The sequence below is a fragment of the Melopsittacus undulatus genome, chromosome 7 (genome assembly GCF_012275295.1).
Source record: "Melopsittacus undulatus isolate bMelUnd1 chromosome 7, bMelUnd1.mat.Z, whole genome shotgun sequence".
NCBI lineage: Eukaryota > Metazoa > Chordata > Aves > Psittaciformes > Psittaculidae > Melopsittacus > Melopsittacus undulatus.
Genome location: NC_047533.1, coordinates 44,000,123 through 44,024,619, shown reverse-complemented (window position 1 = coordinate 44,024,619; position 24,497 = coordinate 44,000,123). Strand labels below are relative to the sequence as shown.

At 39.9% G+C, this 24,497-nt stretch overlaps 1 protein-coding gene across 1 annotated transcript in view; it reads right to left on the bottom strand.

Annotated features, from left to right (window-relative positions):
• PDGFC (platelet derived growth factor C) overlaps positions 1 to 24,497 on the bottom strand; it is a 132,711-nt gene that overhangs the window by 49,172 nt on the left and 59,042 nt on the right. The window contains exon 2 of the mRNA XM_031048849.2: positions 4,410 to 4,605. Coding sequence (XP_030904709.2) covers positions 4,410 to 4,605 — 196 coding nt within the window. The remainder of the gene's footprint in view (positions 1 to 4,409; positions 4,606 to 24,497) is intronic.

The following is a 24,497-nucleotide window of genomic DNA, read 5'->3' as shown; positions in this document are numbered from 1 at the left end:
TAAAGGGAAGTAGTGAATTTAATGCATGTAGCTCTGTATCATAAAGCATCATCCAAAGAGGCATCATCCTTCCCTCAGAGGAAGCACATTCCTAGTATTAAGAGTTATGTATTTAATTTGATGTGACGAGCAAAAAAAAAAGTACTGCTCACATATATTTTGCTCCATGTTAGCACTGACAGCTGCCTTTGGCTCAATTAATTTTCTTCAGGCTAAAGTTGCATGCATTACGCATATTAATTGGGAAAGTTTTGGGAAGTCTTCCTAAACATTATAGATAAATGCTTCACTTACAATACTATATAAACAGATTCACATATGCAGCTGCTAAAAGTCTCCCTTGCTACCACTCAAAAAAAAAAAAACAAACCAAAATTCCCACAAAATAGCTTTTTCTTCTCCTACTGCAGTTTTGTATGTAATGCTCCAGTGTGCAACCTACTTACAGCATCAGACTACCTTTTACAGACAACTCTAACAGCCATGCTCTGTCATAGAGGACTTGATCACACAGCTGTTACCACTGCATGTTCTCAGATACAGAAAGCAACAAATCTGGACAACAAGCAACAACTGAGCAAAAAATCAGTCCCTCCTGGTCAGACAGAGTTACGGCACCTCCTTGATGACAGCAGCTGTCAGACATAAGTCTAATGGCCTCATGATTAAAACAGCACTGAAGGGCTAGCATCATGAAAATAATGACCTATCTTATCAGCTGTCATATCAGCAGAAGAAAAGCTGCTGCTTCTCTTCATCAGAATGGGTGGGCATCCAGAATGTAAATCTACTATGACTGTTAGATAAAAATTCTCTTATATAGGGAAAATTCACTGCCAGTTATAATCACATGAACAGCACTGCACAAAACAGCCAGGAGATTGCATCCTTCTCCTTTCCTACTTGTTTCATTTGCTGGGAGATTTCTTTTGTTCACAACCTCTTTCTTTCACAAGTCACAACTAAAATTAAAGTATACAATTACTGAAATTACTGCAATATTGCAGAGATTTATATATCTGTATTATTAACCAAATAACCTGAATCTCTCCTGAGATACATGCAGATTTACTTTCCATGTAGTCTGAAGTTTGTTGCTGACTTTGGAAAGGACACGGTGGATTCTTAACATTTAGCCCACAGAAAGGATGCTGTGCAGATGAAATAGAGCTATTGCTAAAAAACATTAGCTGTATTTTAAGCAATGCAGAGATGAACTGCCTCAATTTCATGCAAATCACAATTGTAAAACCAGAACAAAAATAACCTGGAGAAATAGAGGCAAAATATCAGAAGTTTATTCTAAAAAAATAGAATTGAAACTTTGCTTCCAAAACTTACAGAACACCACAATTGCGCTTAGAACTAGTGAGAATTAGTATAACAAGCAATGCATGTTAATGTTGCTCCAGGTGAGGCTAGGTCAGGATTGCTGTTCTGAAACAGTCTGCTGTAATGCAAATGGGGTGCCCTAGTAGATACTGCAAAGTGAACTGAATTACAGTTAAAAACAGAGTTGAAAAAAAAGCCAAGCAGGATCACTCTGATTCAGATTCAGGAAAGTATTTAAAGTGGAGACTACGTCAGTACCTTCACTGTAGCTGTATAGTCATGCTAGATGAAAAGATCTCATAGAATACCTTGAAGTGTCAAAACTGATTTTGGAGAAATCAGAGTGTGGAGGTCAGGTTAGCCAGATACAGGCAGAAACCTGCCATTGCTTCAGGATACATCTAGGACATTTTTTATTTAACACTACTGCTGCTTCCCTGTTACAGAACTATGTTAAGAGAAAACAGTCTTTATATACAGCTGGATCTGGTTTTGTTTCATTTTTTCCCCAATGTGTGAGCAATATTTGAATTCCTATGATATTTAAAAGCTTCTAATTATCTCAAACTAATACTCCAGTGTATTCTCGTCAGCCTACTGAGGTGACACTTCAGGGCATTACAGCCTATAGCAATGATGGAGAAAGCTCTCGCATTGAATAGAACATGCAGCTTAAGAAGCAGGTAGAGGAACTAAAAACTGTGAGAATGACCACTACAGGCAACACTTGAGGTCCTCTGGTACACTATAGATGGGAGAAAAAGATATCCTAGTACAAACTGTACACTGTTGCACAGGAATTTTAACATTACTAGGCTGCAATTTTTACCTACTTTCCATCACAGGTGAGAACTAAACGATCAGATGACTGTAAGGTACAGAGTTATAATACATTAAATTGAATGTCCTATTTTATTCTGCCCTTTGTCATATAAACATGCCTTTGGAGAAACTGTCAAGTACTCTACAGCAACATTACAGATTGTGTGTTTAAAGATGGAAGAAACAGTGGAGCAATAAAGAGTACGTGACGCAGTCAATAAAACCCCTTAGCTTTTCTACATGAGGTACTGGAAAAACAAGTAATTTTATTAGGAACCACAGGAGATAAGAAACGTAAGACATTACTTATAAAGAGAGATTACTCTGATAACTAGTAGCTTACCTGGCCTGTGAGCAATTGTTTTGTGTAATTAACCTATCTGTATTTTAGTTATTTCATCAACTGGTCAATTATTTATACACTCATCACATCAAACAAGGTACATATTCTCTTCCTTTACTGAGTTTGTTACTGAATTTCAATTTCATAGGCACCCTAGCTATGTTTTCTTCTTTTGTCTAAAAACAACAATATTAACTTCCTTTTGCAGAAGGTCATTATCTTCCAAGCCAAAAACCCCAGTGTGTCTTCAAAGGTGCATGTATCAGGAATTGCATTCATAGAACTTCCTGGTATCCCTGCACAAATATGAGCATGATAAGATTACAGCTGAGTGAAGATTACGAGTGACTGATTACTGTTTCTTAATTTGACCAGTACTTCTGTATTCAGCACATTGTTTACTTAAAATAAATGTACTCCCATTAAAATACTAGTCTACTTGTAACATTAAAAATATTTTAATTTATCTTACTTTTTTCTTTGCAAGTGGATGAATGAGTCACCCTACCTGGATTTTCTTTCACTTGCCCCTTCACTCTACCATATGCAAAGAAAAAGGAAGCTAAGTTTTCATTTAGAGAAAAGAATTATTGTGCAAAGTGAGGACACTCATCTGAACAAACATATGTTTGTAGTACTTAGTATTTTAATTATATCTGACACAGCCCCAACAATTACTCCTGCCAGAATTACCAAAGGAACATATATGCCCATCTTTTATGAACCTCATTTACCTAACTAAGGATAAGTGCAGAAGTAATTCAGGAAATTCAAATTTGATGTGAAAAGTTGATAAAAAAATATAAAAACAACCAAGTATCACTTAATTAGAAAAACTAAAATCAAAAATCAAATCAAATGTGTATATAAAGTACTAAAAAATAAAACCAGAAACAGAGAAGAAAAGAAAACAAACAACTACTTTGAAAGGAAAATCTTGTGGGAAGTACCTCTCCAGGAACACATCAAAGGAGGATCTACCATTCAAATGACATATTTTATCTGTTAGTTGATTTACTGAAAAGAGCTCAGGCAACATACCACTGCTCACACGCTGGGTTTTTTTTACGATGTGTTGCTCTGATGGCAGGCAGATACAGGATACAAGAGTTTAGGATCTCTCCCCTTTCACCCACCCACAGAAAGCATATATAATGTCAGCCTCTACTACCTCACAAAATATCCAAAACTTGATCAATCAGATGATTTGGTTCAGAACCACATCCATTCTGGTACCTGCTATGTCATGGCTGTTTCCCACTCAAGCTACAAAGCCTCCAGCTGTGAGTCATAAAAAGGAAACACAGATTCCACAGGTCCTACAGAAACCCAGACCAGCAACTGAGCAGACAGAGTACTGAATTACTGAAGTTCAGAAAAATAACAATACCATCCAAGAATGTCAATTAATGCCATAAGTGCTGTTTTTCATAGAAAACTGAGAACTTGACCAGTAAAGGCCATTAAAATACTGTACAGCAGGGTAGTTGTTTTTTTTGAACAGGGATGTAGTACTTTGTGTCGTGACCTGAATTCCACTTCAGGTATCTTGCCTACCCAAATCATCCCCGTAAAAATTAGACATTCATTCCTCTAACATTCTGTCAAGAATATTTTTCCAGATGTCAAAACTTTTGAGTGAGGTATTTAATATTTCATTTTTTTTTTGTATAATAAAATATCTGTGGTGCAGATACTCTATGCAGAAGGAAAAATGGGGGGATCCCAAAGCTTTCAAGCATGAAATCCTTCTCTAGCATGGCAAAACAAAGTCATAAACCAATACTTTAAAAGATACATTTTAAAAATATATTGACACACAGGCATCATTTTTGCAAAACTCAAGCAACGCTTTTGTTCCATCCCCCACACCTCCCTTCACATTTTTTAAGTTAAAGGAAAAGTAACTTACTTGCAAATGTCATCTTCTGGGTCCTCAAGCCCAAATCGTTCATCAAAAGTAAGCTGTATCCATACATTTTCATCTACTGCTACTAATCTCCATACTAGCACAGTATTACGAGGGTATGTGTGAGGAAACTTGGGGCTGTGAATACTTCCATTAGTAGTCACAGTAATTATCTTCTCATGCTGAGGATCCTGCACCCCTATAGTAAAGACAGAAAACACATGCATCAATACTCATTTCTTCTTTTCCTAAGGTGTTTGTATAGGATGCACAGATAAGGACACTTTTGTTTTGCTTTTCTTCACCTTGCAAGAAATTTCTGCTTGGAAAATCTGTATAGCAACAACAACCCAAAAGTGGTATTACTTTGCTGGCAAAATGTTATTCAGACCCAAGCCTTAAATGCCATTCAGAAAGCAGAACAGACATTCAACTGGAGATAAAAGCAATATGACCATAAACACCAGAATCCTCACAGAAGCCCAGCAGCCCAAGGGACTATGTCATGCAGATTCAGTTATTACTGAAGACTGCACAGAAATTGCATGAGGATACAGGGAGAGGTCTGCTCTCACCTACCACAAACAGTATCATCCAACTTTCTCTCTTGTTAATGGAGACTGCCCTACATATATTGAGTCTGGTGATAAGGATTTTGATGACTGCCTCCTTCCTGAGGGCTGTGTCACAACAATGTTATCCCAGTACAGTAAAAGATACTGGGACATGCTTCGGAAACTTGGAAAGTCACCAAGTACAAGAAATTAGACATTTACTGACAAGCCTCAATAAAGGGCATTCTTCAAAATTCTTCACAGCGTTGTTAGGCTAAACACATGTAAAATTAAATTAATGTTTTACAATGCAACAGCAAATGAATCCAGAAGAAATAAGCCAACTACATTTGATTTTTAAAGCACACAGTAGCACTTGAAACCCCTGAAAAGGTGGTTTCTCTTCAGGCGTAATGACTTCAGTTATTATGCCTGAAGTCTTTCTTTGTAGACTTATGAAGTCTACATAAGCCTTTCAAAACTTGTCAGGTTATGAATTTGTATCTATGAGGACTTACCAAAAAGAAAGCACTCTGCTGGTGAGTAGGAGCTATGCCTTTCAGAGCCCCAACCACTCTCTTCCTTGAGCAACTCAAGGAACCTCATTCTCAAGCACCTAATATTTACATTCAGCAGCTGGAATTAGCTTATATTGGGTATTTAGCTGCAAAAACCAGGCACTGACCTAAACTGGACACATTTTAACATTGTGACATACAATGATTAGATCTCTAGACTGTAAATTTTAATTCCATAAGCACATCAAATGAAAAAAAAAGCCTCTTTATTCTACAGCACATGACTTTTATTATCTTTGGCTTTTTCTAAACACGTGTATAGCGTCAGTTTGAAATTTCAGTCAGTAAATCACAGGAATTCTCAGAATTTCCTATTAATAACTTTAGTAACAAAATAAGTTCATAGTTTCATACTGGGCAGTTATTAATATTATTTTGTTTTCACAGAATCATAGAATATTTAGGATTGGAAAGGACCTTAAGATCATCTAGTTCTAACCCCCCTGACATGGGCAGGGACACCTCACGCTAAACCATATCACCCAAGGCTTCATCCAACCTGGTCTTGAACACTGCCAGGGGTGGAGCATTCACTACCTCCCTGGGCAACCCATTGCAGTACCTCACCACCCTCACAGTAAAGAATTTCTTCCTTATATCCAGTCTAAACCTCTGCTGTTTAAGTTTCAACCCGTTACCCCTTGTCCTGTCACTACAGTCCCTAACGAAGAGTCCCTCACCAGCATCCCTGGAGGCACCCTTCAGATACTGGAAGGCTGCTATGAGGTCTCCACGCAGCCTTCTCTTCTCCAGGCTGAACAGCCCCAACTTTCTCAGCCTGTCTTCATATGGGAGGTGAACCAGTTCCCGATCATCCTCGTGGCCCTCCTCTGGACTTGTTCTAACAGTACCATGTCCTTTTTATGTTGAGGACACCAGAACTGCACACGATACTCCAGGTGACGTCTCACAAGAGCAGAGTAGAGGGGCAGGATCACCTCCTTCAACCTGCTGGTCATGCTCCTCTTGATGCAGCCCAGGATACAGTTGGCTTTCTGGGCTGTGAGCGCACACTGCTGGCTCATGTTCATTTTCTCATTGACTAACACCCCCAAGTCCTTCTCCACAGGACTACCATGAATTTCCTTTTTGCCCAACCTGTAGCTGTGCCTGGGATTGCTCACACCCAGGTGTAGGACCTTGCACTTGGCATGGTTAAACTTCATGAAGTTGGCATCAGCCCACCTCACAAGTGTGTCAAGGTCCCTCTGAATGGCATTCCTTCCCTCTAGCATATCAACAGAACCACATAGCTTGGTGTCATTGGCAGACTTGCTGAGGGCACACTCAATTCCATTGTCCATGTCGGTGACAAAGATATTAAACAAGACCGGTCCCAACACCGATCCCTGAGGGACACCACTCGTTACTGATCTCCAGCCGGACACTGAACCGTTGACCACAACTCTTTGAGTGTGACCATCCAGCCAGTTCTTTATCCACCGAGTGGTCCACCTATCAAACTGATGACACTCCAATTTAGAGACAAGGATGTCATGTGGGACAGTGTCGAACGGTTTGGGCTGGAAGGGATCTTCAAGATCATCTAGTTCCAACCTTCCTGTCATGGGCAGGGACAGCTCCCACTAGATCAGGTTGTTCAAAGCCCTGTCCAGCCTGGCCTTGAATACTTCAGAGATGGGGCATCTGCAACTTTTCTGGGGAACCTGTTGCAATGTCTTACCACCCTCACAGTGAAAGACTTCTTCCTAATATCTAATCTAAATCTAGCCTCTTTTAGTTTAAAACCATTGGCCCTTGCCCTATCACAACATGCCCTTGTAAAAAGTCCCTCTGCAGCCTTCTTGTAGGCCCAGTTTTCAGGTATTCATTGTCTTTTTCAGTTAGATAATTCATCTTATTTTTGTGACTGTTTTATAACTAGCATTATGATGAACAGTCATCTATGTAAAACTATATATGTCTCAGTCTACAATGAAAATATACACTGCAATTGTACCTTATTATAGCTACATGTAAAGGCTGACAGCTAAATGAATGTAGTGCAAGAAAAGAGGGCCACAGAAACAGCATTGCTATTTTAAAAGAATTAATCTATACTTAAATATAATTTAAAGTCTGACAGATTTTTGCCTTCTACTCTTTTGGACTTGTGCCTTCTACTTGTGGCATGAAAATGGTAAATTTTCTTTTAAGCAGAATTGCTGCTTATACAAAACTGATGGAGTGTGGTCTTGCCAGTATCCACACACTGCTGCAGAGGCCTGACTGCCTTGTGTACAAGTAAGAGAGGACAGCACGCAGTAATAAGAAAAAAAGCACACATGCCAAAAGGCACAAAACCAGGATTCTTAATTTAGGCACTTTATTGGGTTTTTGTTAGCTGAGTCACAAGCATTTTTCTATAATGTATAGTATGTCAACTGAGAGCTGCGTGCTAAACACAGGAGCCAAAAATAATAGAAATGACTTTCCCAGAGATTAGTACACCAGAATGTTATTTCCAAAGTATGCGAAGGTCCACCATTTCAGACAAACATGTCAAAGTGTGGTGTCTGACCACACTATATTCAGTGGTTCATTTTCTCTTTAAAAGTACACACAGGATTATAAATCATGTTATGTTTCACAACATATTAAAAAAGTATTTTCTTTGTGTCATCCGGACAATGATAACAACAGCACTGCAAACAAGGACTGTAAGTACCCAGGCATATCAAACAAGAAGTCAAAAAAATAAAAGGGGGGGGGGGGGAAGGAAAGAAAAGGCATGTGGCCAATCAGTGAACAGAAGTTGTGGCATCTACAGTACCTTCAGCTCCTCTGTGAAGGAAAAATATCTATTTACTTTAGCACACAACAGTGTTCCATGAACATATCAAATTCCCACACACATCACTTGGTCCATTTCAAATATTTGCTCTTGCACAGTGGAATTTCTTCTCTTATAAAAGAATTATTTTGTATGACTACAAAGCAAACTAATTGCCATCACTGGATAATGAAGCTTGTTATTTCTCTTCAGATAAGCTGCAATATTCCTTTTAACTGTTCTATGTCAGTTGTACCACTGTACCCCAAAAAACTTTTTCCTGCTGAGTTCACGCATGTTCTGAAAGTTTCTCTTGAGTAAACTGTGTGAAGAGCACATCAACCTGAAAGCAGCTGAGACTACAGTCTCTATCCTTTGCCATTCACTTTGCAATTCCTGACTTTATTTTAGGGGTAAATCAGTCCAAGTTACACTGAAAAGGGAGCAACAAGTTCAGCCAGATTTACAGTGGTCAGCTGTGTAACTCCAAAGCTATACGCACTGCTGCTGTGATCTGTCTGCCTTTCTATTAACAACCATCCTCCCCATCCTCCCTCCAAAAAAGAACAAAACAGAAGAAAAAAAAAAGATCATTACTGCACAAACAGTGTTGAACAACTCTGAAGAATCAGTTTCAGCAAGGACTGGGGCAGGCAAGGCACCATATCAGCCAGGGGATAACAATACCACACAAGGGAAATAGGGACAGACCAGGACCTAACAATGTATTTGAATATTCGTTTAGAAGTTTCAATAGAAGATGGGCAACTGAGGTCATCTGCAGATGAAGGCCTGGAAACAGGGCACACTATATGGTGAAAATCCTCAGGCTGACCCAGGGATGCGACACGGTCATGCTTATTAGGAAAGGACAGCACAAGCTTAACATAGCCTGAAGTTGAAGAATGAGTCGCCACAGTCGTCTTTGATGTAGTACAAGATGCTATCACCAGATTTATATATCTATCAATGTAGAAAGTCTGCCCCTGAAAACTGCAAGATTCCAGGCATTCAGAAAGCACAGCAGTGCCTAACCCTTCCACCGACGTGGTAACATAGATGAAAAACCACGGTATCACCAAACAGATCAGCAGATGCCACTGTAAACTGAAATTAAACCCACCGACTAGACAAGCTCATTCCTGCCTACTTCAAAGTCGGTCTCCTTCCCCATGGGCACAACACATTTCACAAAGATCAGCACTGACACTTTTTAAATATAGCAAATACCTCTTTCTTAGTACATCTACATAATCACTACATTTTAGTGAGGGTCATGGGTAAAACTTAGACAAATCACATACAGTTCAGGAGACAAAGAGCTGCAGAAGAAGAGAGGAACACCACAATGGAGCCATTGCCTCAGTATTGATTCACTTAAAAAGGCTGATTTACTTAAGAAGTTGCACAGCACTGGTAAACTTGATTTTTAAAACTTTTTGCTAAACCTACACCAATTTACAACAGGACAAGATGAGAATACTGCTAATCATACACTGTTAATATATTATTTGGTTCATTTCATTCAATAGCTCTTAATCAACTTCTAGGCCTTCAGAAGCTACATTAGCTCATGTGTGGCTATCACTTGTTTAAAAAAAAAGTATTCAAACATAAGAAAAGTTTCAACTCTAAATATTTACCGATTAATATTAGAGCTTTTCAAGCTATACAGTAATATTGAAGCATGTTGCACATCCTCTGCTTTAGAATTCAGGAACAAAAGGTGACAGTAACTAGTTGTTCATTACCACAGAACTTCAGAGGAAAGCAGGGGTTTTTTTAATTAATCAAAAGGATTTCCTGACAATATTCCCATTTAATTTTTACAACATCCCACATATGTACAGAAGAAATTCATGGTAGAAGAAATTATTTTAAATGTTACATAACATGCCATTTCTTCCTCTTTTACCAACTTTCAAGAAGCAGTAAACTTACTTTTGAAAGGCATAGAGGGGTATTATGTCTTTCTGTCCTCTGTCACCAGTTCAGTTGCCTCCGAGCAATTCTTTGCTATGTAACAGTCAAAATGAAATTTAACTCCTACTGGTACAAAGGAAAATCCAGGAAATCATCTGTTATTAGCAGAAAATTGAAAACAAATAGCTCTGCTCAATATTGTTTGTATATAAAATGGGGATCATGGCAAAGCCACTTAAAATCATACAAACGCTGCTTTGAAGAAACCTCTGGAGGCTTGCAGTTCCAGCTCATGCTTGGGTTACAATTCCAGCTTGCACCGCAGCTGGTTACTGCTTGAGGCTTGGCATTTTTTAGCCAATACTCAGCCCCTCTATGAATGGAAACTCCACAATGCCTTGGGATAACCTGCTCTAGTGCTGTACTATCCCTCAAGTTAACATGTTTTTCCTAACATCCAATCTGAACCTCTCAAGCTGCAATTTCTAGCCATGGGTTGGGGGCTGTTTTTACACTCTGTGCCTCTACCATGAAGAGTTTAACTTGGTCACTCCCACAAGCTGCTCTTCAGGCAACTGGGGGTCTGCTATTAAGACTACCCCAGAGCCTTCCCTTCCCTAGATAAAGCAAGCCCAGCCTCTCCACCCTCCACTCACTGCCTGCCACCCATAAGATGCTGAGCTTTCAAAAGACTGGCCATCCAGCCAACTTTCAACATAACTAACAAGCAGTTTGTTCTTCCCAACCATTGTGCTTCAAGTACCACAAGAAATGCTTCTGAAGACTCAGGGTTTGTTTTCATCATCCACATTTCAAGTAGTGAGAAAAGAAAACTTCATACAGGCTTACTATATCTCCTAAGATAGCTTTCCTAAGTGCTACAGTTTGTGGCTTTTTGGAGTTATATCTCTGAGACACACCTAGCCACCTGTGGGCTTTCCATTTTAGGTTGCTTCTATGCTTTGATATAGCTACATGTCTGAAATCTTGACATGGTTCTTTAGGTATTAGTAAAAAAGAATGTATAGAGAAATGCACATACCCATTGCACACACACAATATACATATATGACCTGTCAACTACTGCAGAATTCAACTTCTAACTAGAAATCTTTTCATTTACACCAGTACTTGTCACCTAAATTAGCAAATGTAACAAGTACAGCATATAAAGTATTATATGAATGTAAAGTAACAAAGTAGAAACACGTAGGAGAACTATTACATCTTGCTTAAATTACTCCTCCCTCTGACACACTTACCTCACGCACTTGAAAAGGTACGTTACATAATTCCAGTTCACACAATTCAATATAAATGTATAGAGGATTGTCTTTGTTTTTTTAAAAAACCCTACAATGTAACCTGTTATTTTTTTCTACAGTTACTATTTTGAGTTCAAACTTGTACTGTTACCTTAGGCACTGAACATCATACAGTTTTTAACTGCTGGCTAAAGGTCTTTCTGTTGAAACTATGTAAAGAGCATTAAGTGAAGGTCTGTACACTGATGAAGTGAAGAGAGAAGCAAGAGCTTTCTAATCGATCTTCAGGAATGCTCGGGTTTGGCAGTTATCCCAACAGGGAAGGACAAAGAAAGAAAAAGAAAGTGGTGAGGGGAAGGGGGGGGAAAGAAAGTGTGGGGAGAAAAAAAGACATCACTGGGGAACAGAGCGTGAACTGTAGTAACAGATTTAATAAAGTTTCCAAACAGCTGCATGACTTAACGTCTTGCAGAAGATAATCATGACTAATCATACACTAACAAACCTTCTTTGATTCCAAATAGCATCAAGAAACAAAAATGAGTTTATACTTTTACTTTACAAGTTTATACTTTATAACCTTCAAGCATTCTGCCAGCACTTTGCCTAGTCCTCTGGCTTCTGCTCAAAGAGGATGGCAATTAAACAGGGGGGTTTGTGCATGGTAAATCTTCTTGCTATTAAAGTAACCTCTATTGAAAGCTGTTTTCAGACCAAACTCTTTTTGGAAGGCAGTCTTGGTCCTCAACCTCTCAGTATCTTTTAAAACTTAGATAAATACTACATTTTAGCCAAGACAAAGAATTCCTTTTGCTAAATGTTAGATGAGGTAACCTTTTGGTGTTATCACATGCTCTAAGATCTAATTGTTTGAGAGTATTTCAATAGGCATTTATTCCAGTGTCCACAGGTAAAGTCTTGGCTGCACTGGAATCAATATCAAAGCTCCTGCTGACTTGAATACGAAAGGAATTCCATCTATATTAAATATATAAAGCAGTTGGAATAATTATTTGATGATGGATTGATAATGATATCATCTGTTTTTTTCAGTCATGGGCCAATTATCCTGAAATAAACAGGATGATTAGTATGTTGCATATTAATACATATACATTCAATTAATTAAAAAATAACTAAGAGCTCTGCAATACAACAATTAACAGTTGAACTTATTACAGAAATATATTTTAGGGATAAAATAAGTATCAAGCTGGTCCTTTTGATAACATTTTTTCATATTTTTCTTGCCTCAGGTTTTTTCTTCCTAATAACATTATATTGTAAGTAACTATCACGTAAAATACAGGCTCTAGTCAGCAACTGCTCCCTATCTCCCTTCTCTTCCATTAACTTCAAGTTTGAGTGACCTGTGTCATCTCAGACAGAAAAGGCTTTACCTTAAGGAAAAAACTCTGACCTCTTCCCCAACCAAAACTATTTTGATATTAAATAAATTAATTTAGACTCATGAGTTGCTCTGGAGGTGCAAATGATGAGGAAAGGACATAACATTTCTAATACGGACTGCTGTGGAAGTTTTATATGCACTAAATTACAGTTAACTCTAGTGAGAATAGAATTATTTGTAAGTGCACTGCTATACAAAAATCCCAAAGAATTGATAACTATAAGAGCATACATATTTAAAAGATTACAGACTAGAATCTCCTTGCCAAATACAAACAGAATAAATCACTGAGAAACTAGTCTGATTTCACACCTGTACTTTGTTAGCAAGAAGAAAAGACATCAGGCTACCACTGATGCATAAAACTTTAATTTTGAATGCTATTGTCTGAAGAAGTATTTTTCAATAGAAGAATAAGCCTTATTCTATACTTTTTCATTAGTCGTACATGGTTTGGATAACATCTGAGCATTTGACTCTCATCTATATGCCATTACTGTATTAGACAGATACAACAGAAGAATCATTCAAAGTTCACCAGCCAGGATGAATGAGTTAGAAATAAAAATACCCACTGTATGCACAGCAAAAGAACAATTATTTCTTTTTATTTTCCTTCATTTTAAGTGATTTACAATTCATTTACACTAACAGTATGGTCTCTACAGCCCAAAGTAGTACCTGGAACTGTGATGACAGAAAAAGCCATAACAAAACGTGTAACTACTCAAAGTATTGTGGGTTTTATCCCTAAGGGTGGAAGGATGTGGGGAAAAAGAATGGAAAGGGGGGAAGGAGAAAAAAGAAGAAAAGGAAAAAAGTACCATTCTGAGTGAATCACTCCCCTTGTCTTTTCAGGGGCTGGCAGACAAGTAAACAGCTCAATGATCAATAGCATCAAGAGCAGACAACATATTATTGATGTTTTGTGTATCCTATTTCCTCTTCCCCTGCAGAAGGGAGAAGTGTTTTACATATCCTGCACTCACAAAATTATGTGAATAGATACTGAAAAGCTGAAACAACGCCTAACAGTATACAGCAATGGATGTATTTTCCAGGTGTATGTTGTAGAAGACCAGAACAGCAGGAGGTTCAGTCTTATTTAAAAATGAACAGGTAAAATGAGTAGCCCACAGGGATAATGAAGCTCAGAAAGGGACAGGCTTTTGAAAGCTACTTATCCAAGTTTTAACAAACACATGATTAAAGCGGTCTGGGACAAAAAGAATTGCAAGTCTCTTTGGAAAAGTACAACTTACATGAAAAAATTTGTCAGTAGAAGAGGCCTGTTGCAAGATTTAATGGTGAGAGAGACCAGGAAGCAAGAACAAACATTAAACCAGGAAAAGGGTTGCCCAGCTGGAGATATTTATACTTACTAGGAGATAACAAAGTTAACTCCTTTATAAGGACAAAAAAAAAAAAAAAATTATGTGTTCGGGTGAAAAAAAGTAATCATTTTTAAATATGTAATCCTTCCAGTTCTTCTCCTACTCAAACAGGAGTTGTGTTGTTTGGGGATTTTTTTCCTACAGGAAACTAATTTAGCAAAGCTTTGAAGAAACTTTATGAAATTCTTAAAGGTAAACAAACATTAACAGAAATTACAGCTAAAAATAGTATCTGAAGCAATAAAAGAAACTCAAGCAAATGTGAAAAACATCACATATAAATGCTGAAACCCAGCACTTGCAATTTGTTTTCAATTTTTTTATGGCAGCACTTACAAGCTAAATCTAAAATCAGCTTTGTTAGTACTAGAGACCACACACATGCCCACACGCTATCAGTCAGTCTGTCTTGAAAGACTGTACATACCCACCAAGGTAGGGACAGGGAAACAGAACAGTATTACCCTGATTTTCCAGACTATGCATAGCACAGAGTAGTTACATGTGCAAGAAGATAACTTTGACAAAACCATGAAATGAACCTGGATCGCCTTTCACCTCACTTAAAAGCATTAGTCTCAATGCCATCTCTTAAATCCTGCTTGTATCTCATTTTCTAATACTAGCTATGACTCCCTGCCTTTAAATACATGTGATTCATGTCCTTTAGAGAAATATTCTTTAAAACCTGACCCATTTGAAAATTCCACTTCTTGAGCTTAAGTCGGACTTTGCTGAAAAGCAAGGCTTAATTCTATTACAGCCCTTTTCTTTATGGTTCCTTCAGTTTATCTTTTGCAGCACTTGTTAAGAGCAGATACTAGTAAACATTTGGGAAAAAGATTATGGTCCACGTGGTATTCAGTCTGAATAAATAGACTCTATGGATACGGTATATATTAAACAGCTACAACTCATTTTAGATATTATTCACAATGAAAGAAATAACCTTGTCTTGATCATGTTTCCAGAGGCAGGAAAGCAAAAACAACAAACCCAACACTACCTTTAGAAACACCAGTCCTGAAATGTCTTGGTTTGCTTTTCCATTGTTTTGCTATTTGTGTGGATTTTATTTTTTTAATTCTTCACAAAGTAAAGAACTATTCAAATATTTAAGATGACCACCAATCATATTTTAAGTTCTGAAAAGAAAGGGTTTTTCAAGACAATTTTGAAAAGCATTACTGCTTAGCTACATGAAAATATAACTCTGGTTAACATTTTTAGCCAGAAAATTATAGTGATGAATTTACATAAGAGAAGGCATAAAAAAAACCCAAAGATTTAAGGGGTTTGTACACCACAATTGATGTGTGACTGCACACAGGTAGGGCTAGTTTTAACTACTGAGCAAACAACTGTAACAATGAACTCAATGTGGCATTCAGTTCACTGTAGCAGATTACCATAGTTTGTGCCAGACTCTGGTACAGAAATAACATTGCAACTGGAAACTCTAAAAGGCAGCTTAAAGCTCCCTCAGGTTTGCATTACGTATACAGAAAATGCACCTCCATCATATCCTTATGTAAAAAAGGCAAGAGAAACAAAGTACTATAAAGAAATTATTTGGCACCTGTTTTAATGTATTTTCTGAAGTGGACTACACTATACTTCCAAATTCAAAGACAAAGAAAACATATTTTTAATATCCATTAGAGCAAAAAAGATTTTAGCTGGTGTTAGCCTGCTAAAACAAAGCTTTTGGATGAGTAAAATGCCTTCATCTTATTAAAATTTGATTGCTAGAAGATGATTTGGCAGAAGGCGGTCATGCAATATCAATACTGATCTGCAGAAATGAATACAATGCAACTGTTATTGAACTGGAAGAACTTCACGCAGACGGAACTCAGTACAAAATCAAACTTGAAACACTCATTTCTAGTGTCTTTGCATGGAAGATTAAATCATGCAAGACTTTAGAAAAGTATTTTTCCAGAAAAGGATTTGCATGTCTAGAAGCAATTCAGAAAGGAAGCACAAGTCCAGCTACAAAAGACATTCTATCTTTCTGCAAGGAGAAAATAAATAGGTTTGTACAGTGTAAAAAATGTCATATGGAGGAATAATAATTTTCTCAACTCCTTCTGTTAACCTGCATCTCTGATTCTGTTGGTTATTAAACTCGGTAGTACATGAATACAAGGATACTATTACAGACAGACCACAATGAGAAGCAATCAATATTTAGATTAACTGATGGATGAGAATTTTCTTAGGATAGGATATTTCTAGCTTCACTAAGAGAACTCTTGCCATTCTAGAGCTAGGAGGCTTGGTGGCAGATTCAAGCCAGCCATCAACAGCCATTCTCTATCATTTGCTGAGGTGAGTAGCTGGAGAGAGGACGCCTGCAACACCGGAGCAGAGAGCAGGGAGAGATCAGCGTCCAGGAGCTTCACCACAGAGCAACAAGAGCCACTGAGGAGGGAGCCCCAAGTCCTCAACAGGACTTGCCCAGGAGCCGGCAGCTCAGCCTACCCGAGGGGCTGACTCACCGGGGGGCAGAGCTAGGAGGCTTGGCACCAGCTGCGAGTGGTTAAAAGCCTACCCAGGGAGCGCGGCGAACAGAGCGGGCAAACAGAGCGGGCAAACAGAGCGAGTCAAAGCAGTTTGCGCGGGCAGGCAAGCAGGCTAACCGCCTCATCAACAGGACTCGCCTGGAGCTCAGGAAGGGAAGGAGTGCTTGTTTGTGTGGAGAGACATAGACGGATCGATTGACCAGATAGGTCATGGTTACAACACGATCAAAAGTGGTAGTGAGTAATAATGTGGATATCCAGACTGAGCCTTCCTGCAGACATGCGGCCGTGCAGGTCTCTGGCTGCAGCGAATACCTGAGCCCAGCACTAGTACTGAAGGGAGCCAGTGACACTGCTTGTGTTCGCTGTGAGCAAATACATGATCTGCTCAGGCAGGTGGTTGAACTGAGGAAGGAGGTAGAAAGGCTGAGAGCCATCAGGGAATGTGAAAGTGAAATAGATTGGTGGAGCCACACCCTAAGGCAGGGGCAGAGGGAAGTGGTTGAACAGGTGATGGATCTCCTTCCCTCCTACCATCAGACAGAAGGAGAGAACTTAAGGGACAAGGATGGATGGAGGGAGGTACGTCCTCGGAGAGGTAAGCGAAAACCCTCGCAATCCCTTCCTCCCTCCCAGTTGCCCTTGAATAACAGGTATGAGGTCTTGGAACTAGAGGGCCAGGTAAATGGAGATGGAGAGGTACATCTATCTAGTGAGTCACCTAGGGCTTGCCACTCACACCCATGTCTTAGAACTTCCCCAAACAAGAAGAAAAGAAGAGTAATTATGGTGGGTGACTCCCTTCTGAGAGGAACAGAAGGGCCCATTTGTCAACCGGATCCATCCCACAGGGAAGTCTGCTGCTTACCTGGGACTCGGATTAGAGATGTTAAAAAGAAACTCTCTGATCTGGTGCAGCCGTCTGACTACTATCCGCTGCTGGTTTTTCAGGTTGGCAGTGATGAAATTATTACAAGGAGGGCAAGGGCAATGAAGAGAGACTTCAGGGCCCTGGGACTGCTGGTTAAAGGGTCTGGAGCACAAGTGGTGTTTGCCTCTGTACCTGTTACAAGCAAGGGTGAAGAGATAAATAGGAGGAGTCTGCAGATTAATGTATGGCTACGTGACTGGTGCCATAGGCAGGGTTTGGGATTTTTCAATCATGGGCTGCTGTATGAGACACCTGGTTTGCTTGGTGGCAGGTGGGATACACCAGTCCCAGAGGGGCAAAAGGGTTTTGGGGCAGGGGTTAGCAGGGCTTATTGACAGGGCTTTAAACTAGATATGAAGGGGGGAGGGGATTTAACTGAGCCTGTTAGGGACAAGCCCAAGAGAAACATGCTAGGGCTTGAAGGATGGCGGACTAGGGAGGACTATCAATCTACTGTTTCATTTGTGGGAAAGGATAGTTTAGACCCTGTCCCGCAGGTGAAAAAGGGTACTAAGACAAGAGTTAGCAGAGCTAACTCACAGAGCTTCAGGTTAGATTCAAAGTGCGAGGGGGTCGTAGCTAAACTAGTGAAGTACTGTCCTACTATTAATGAAGACCAAAAGGCCTCCCACCTCCCAAGGGTGCCATCAGCATGCTCTGCTCGCTCCCTGAAATGCCTGTACACCAATACACGCAGCATGGGGAATAAACAGGAGGAGTTAGAAGTCTGTGTGTGGTCTAAAGGTTATGACCTAGTGGCAATTACAGAGACATGGTGGGACAGCTCACATGACTGGAATGTGCTCATGGATGGCTATGTCCTTTTTAGGAAAGACAGGTCAGCAAAGTGAGGTGGTGGAGTTGCTCTTTATGTGAGAGAGCGACTAGAATGTATTGAATTCTGTCCAGGGGCAGATGAGGAGAAAGTGGAATGTCTGTGGGTACGAATTAAGGGCAGGCTGGTACGGGTGATACAGTTGTGGGAATCTATTATAGACCTCCTGATCAGGACGAAGGAGTTGATGACGCTTTCTACAGGCAACTGGAAGTAGCCTCACGACTACATGCCTTAGTCCTCATGGGGGATTTTAACTACCCTGATATTTGCTGGAAGACTCACACAGCCAATCATTCACAGTCTAGGAGGTTCCTCCAGTGCATTGACAATAACTTCTTAATGCAAATGGTGGACAAACCAACTAGAAGAGGAGCGCTGCTAGATTTAATACTCACCAACAAGGAGGGTTTGGTTGAAGTGGTGATGGTCAATGGCAGCCTTGGCTGCAGTGACCATGAGATGGTGGAGTTTAGGATCCTGTGTGGGAGGAATAGAATACCTAGCAAGGCCACAGTTCTGGATTTCCGAAGGGCCAACTTTGGCCTGTTCAATCAACTGCTAAGGGAAGTCCCATGGGAAATGGTACTAGGCGGTAAAGGAGCTCATGATAGTTGGTCAGCATTCAAGGACCACTTCTTCCAAGCTCAGGATCAGAGCATCCCAATGAGTAGGAAATCAAGTAAGGGATCTAGGAGACCAGTGTGGTTAAACAAGGAGCTGCTGGACAAACTCAAGTGGAAAAGGAGAATCTATGGATTATGGAAAGAGGGGCTGGCCACTTGGGAGGAATATAGGACAGTTGTTAGAGGATGTAGGGAGGCAATTAGGACAACAGGCCTCCTTGGAACTTAATCTTGCAAGTCTGATTAAGGACAATAGAAAGGGCTTCTTCAAATACATAGCAAATAAAACTAACACAAAAGGCAATATAGGCCCACTGTTGAACGAAGTGGGTGCCCTGGAGACAGAGGATACAAAGAAGGCAGAAGTGCTGAATGCTTTCTTTGCCTCTGTCTTTACTCCTGCAGACTCTCCCCAGGGGCCCCAGATTCCTGTAGCCCCAGAAGGAGTCAAGACAAAGGAGGAGTTTGCTTTGGTAGATGAGGATTGGTTTAGGGATCAGCTATGCAATCTGGACATCTATAAATCAATGGGTCCAGATGGAATGCACCCACGGGTGCTGAGGGAGCTGGCAGAGGTCATTGCTAGGCCACTCTCCATAACCTTTGGTAAATCATGGGAAACGGGAGAGGTGCCTGAGGATTGGAAGATGGCAAATGTCACACCAGTCTATAAGAAAGGCAAGAAGGAGGACCTGGGTAATTATAGACCGGTCAGCCTTACCTCCATCCCTGGAAAGGTGATGGAACAACTTATTCTTGACTCCATCTCTAGGCATATTAAGGATGAGGGGGTTATTAAGAACAGCCAACATGGTTTTATGAAGGGGAAGTCATGTTTGACCAACCTTATAGCCTTCTATGAGGAAGTGACTAGGTGGAGGGATGATGGTAGAGCGGTAGATGTGGTTTTTCTTGATTTCAGTAAGGCATTTGATACTGTCTCCCACAGCATTCTCATAGATAAGCTAAGAAGGTGTGGGCTTGACGATCAGGTATTGAGGTGGATCAAGAACTGGTTGGAAGGAAGAAGGCAGAGAGTTGTGGTCAATGGCACAGAATCTAGCTGGAGGTCTGTGACTAGTGGAGTCCCTCAGGGGTCGGTGCTGGGACCAGTGCTGTTTAATATTTTCATCAACAACCTGGATGAGGGAACTGAGTGTACCCTCAGCAAGTTCACTGATGACACTAAACTGGGAGGAGTGGCTGACACACCAGAAGGCTGTGTTGCCATTCAGCGAGACCTGGACAGGCTGGACAGTTGGGCAGGGAGAAACTTGATGAAATTCAACAAGAGCAAGTGTAGAGTCTTGCATCTGGGGAAGAACAACCCCATGTACCAGTACAGGTTGGGGGTTGACCTGCTGGAAAGGAGTGAAGGGGAAAGGGACCTGGGGGTCCTGGTGGATAGGAGGATGACCATGAGCCAGCAATGTGCCCTTGTGGCCAAGAAGGCAAATGGCATCCTAGGGTGCATTAGAAAGGGTGTGGTTAGTAGGGCAAGAGAGGTTCTCCTCCCCCTCTACTCTGCCTTGGTGAGGCCGCATCTGGAATATTGCATCCAGTTCTGGGCCTCCCAGTTCAAGAAGGACAGGGAATTGCTTGAAAGGGTCCAGCGCAGAGCCACAAAGATGATTAAAGGAGTGGAACACCTCCCTTATGAGGAGAGGCTGAGGGAGCTGGGTCTCTTTAGCTTGGAGGAGACTGAGGGGTGACCTCATCAGTGTTTACAAATATGTAAAGGGTGAGTGTCAGGATGATGGAGCTAGGCTTTTTTCAGTGATATCCAGTGATAGAACAAGGGGCAATGGGTGTAAACTGGAGCATAGGAGGTTCCACGTTAACATCAGGAAGAACTTCTTTACTGTAAGAGTGACAGAGCACTGGAACAGGTTGCCCAGGGAGGTTGTGGAGTCTCCTACATTGGAGATATTCAAGGCCCGCCTGGACAAGTTCCTGTGTGATGTACTCTAGGTTACCCTGCTCTTGCAGGGGGGTTGGACTAGATGATCTTTTGAGGTCCCTTCCAACCCTCGGGATTCTGTGATTCTGTGATTCTAACTTCAGCTAATTAAAATAATGTCATTTTCAGTTAACTGCAAGTGGTATAAGCCTATCTAATCTTTCAGCAGTTGTTCACACCAAAGACTTCATGGAAGTAAGATGAACAATCTTCTCACATTTCTACACAATTTATCCTTTCTCTGCCCTGCCCTTTTTTTCCTAAGATGGACCATAAGGGTATACTAGAGCAGCCATAACAGATCTATGTCCCATAGCATATGCAATACAGTAGTACATAATGGGTTCAAACTTAAACAGGGAAAGTTCAGGTTAGATATAAGGAAGAAGTTGTTTACTGTGAGAGTGGTGAGGCACTGGAATGGATTGTACCCTAGTTTCAGGTAAGTTTCCTATTAGTCAATCTGTTTAAAACTACCCTGTTTAAAACTGTCTGTGCTCTTCTCAAGGGTTTTGCAATCCTGTAGAATGATGCATTCTTTTAGCATAATTTGTTCTATCACAGCACTGCATCAAAAGCTACAGTCAGTTTGAAATCCAACATGCCAGGTATGCTGCTTTCCGTGACAGTGTCATCCTCAGTGGTATTCAGGATCACGTGTAATTAACAGATCAGTGTTCAGCCAGATCTGTCACTTTACCTTTTTTTTAAACTTTAACCCTTACCACACTACCAATGAGATTCTTGAGTATTCTTCAAATTCTTTTGTAAAACACACATGGGCATATGGGACAACTCGGGGAAATCAACGGTTAAACTGCATTTCACACAATTCCCCTGAACTTCTGGAGAAGAAGCAAACGGCATAAAATGAAATAAGACCCTCAGGGGCACAAGTTGATGACTGCCTCGAGGGGACAGTCATTGAGACAACATTGTTTAAGATTCAGCGGCAGAATAATAATAGTGACACACCTCAGTAGTGCTCTCTTGCCCCATATGGATATTGGAAGCCCATCTGCCCACCAATAAATACAAGCTGTTTCACTGATAATTTATCCTAGGTCAACTGTAAACTCAGTAAGGATACCTAATGAAAAACACTTTCCAGTCTTTTCACAGACTTTTCAGGTGTTTTGGATCCCTGTTATGGCTGAGTCTGTATCTTCACTTGAACTCTCTGCAGTGGAAGGTAGAAGTAATAATTTCACACACACAGAACTGCACTTGTTAACTGCAGTTTGACAAGTTGAATTCAAAGTTCACTTCCTATTGCCTGAGTCTCAAGGTAAGGAAGAAATTAAATCCCAGGACTCTTTACTAAAACAAGTGAAACTAAAAGGATTTCGGCCTAGTTACACTTGGAATTACTACAGAATTACTTGAATGTTAATCTCCATGCTGTATTGTAAAAGAGAATTATATCATTTACAACAGAAGAAAACTGTAGCAATTGCAATGAATTAAAATTGTGCCTTATATTAAGGCATAGCATTTTTCCCTGGTATAGCAGCAGCTTACTATACAGCACAGAACAACTTTTATAAGTAACTACATCTTGATGAACATTTCATTTATAATTTTATGCCGAAGAATTCCAATGTATTCTAACACAAGGCATTTATCAACCGTTTTCAACACTAGTAGATTAAGCTGGTAATTTAATTGCAAACCAAACAAGATAGGAACATCAGGCCCTCGAGCTTATGCTGTCATGTAAATTAGAACGAACAAAACAATTAATATATGAATAATCTAATCCAGTGGCACAATTAACAGTGTGTTTGAATCGCTTGGTGATAAATGGTGTAATAGTTAAACGTGCATATCTGAAGCACATGATAGCTGAAGAAGAAAGTAAATATTTCTCATATCTAATCAGTTCCACTCTGCAGAATTTCAGCAATACCAGTGATGATCCATGATTGTGTTTACTTAGAACAGTGTATAGAATTCTATATACACAGAATATTTAAGATGAAATTGAAACTTGTTAATTCAGTACTTATTAGGATTTCTATCCAAGTGGTCTTAATTCCAGGCTCCTTAGCTTATGCCTATTTTATGGAAATCTTGCAGTATTAGAAAAAAGATACAAAGTGCTACAGAGGCTGTTTGAAACGGAAAGGCTGAAGTTAAGATTCTAATATGCCACAGGTAAATTATTATCTGCACATCAAAGCCCCACTGATGTAAAAGAAATATGAAGTGGCTGGATGCCAAATGCTGACTGCCTCCACTGTGAAGCTGAGTAAGAGAGAACAGATTCCTGAGTGAAAACCAACTGAGAATATGTTGTGTTGTTTTGGGGTTGGTTTTGGGATTTTTTTGTTTGGTTTTTTTTTTGGGGGGGAGGGATAGGAGGGTTGGTGGTCTTGTTGGTTTTGTTGGTTTTGTTGTTGTTTTTTAATACAGCCTATTAACATTTTTAAAATATTTCAGGTATTAACTATAGTGAACAGCCTTGGTCTTACGCAAAAGCACGCAAGTTAAATAATGTCCATGGTAAACCTGTCTTGATGACTGGCAAGTTTACTGACCAGATTTGAAGGAAGGAACTGATTTGGTTCTTGCTGGTTGCAATTTAACACAATCTGTTTGTGCAGTGATAGAATGATGAGGTTAGCTGCTGACAACAATATTCTCTCAGAAGATTATTTTAAAATAAGGGCATTACATGCAATTTTCCTAGCAATGCTCAAAAAAAAGAAAAAACAAACAAGGTTCAGAGTAATTTTTTAAATCTAGAAGATGTCTGAAGCTCACACTGTTTAGGTGTAGGTCTTCAGCAAGCCTTAGGGCATGAGAGGGTGAAGGGCAGAAAGAGGAGGAGGAGGACTGGTATTTTATGGTTCCCATTCATACAGGACTAAATGTTACTGAAACAGCTGATTTCACTACAAGCAGCTGGACTTGTGCTTCACTTCTGAATTGGAGCATGTTTTTTATGTATCTCTGTAGTGAGAAAAGTTTTTGAAACGAACTGCAAGTTGAGGTGTCACTCTTCCAAGAAGAAAGTCTGAACAAACATTTCACTTCAAAAACGGGACTTATTTTTTAAAAAACTAGTAAATACAGACTTGGTAACAGATATACATCCCTTCATATGGTACTAACTTTACTTTGGTTTCCAATCCCATTTCCATCAAAATATTATTTTAGAGAGAATTAGAGTTCACTTTATCTCTGACAGTGTTCAAGGCCAGGTTGGACAGAGCCTTGGGTGACATGGTCTAGTGTGAGGTGTCCCAGCCCATGGCAAGAGAGCTGGAACTAGATGATCTTAAGGTCCTTTCCAACCCTAACTATTCTA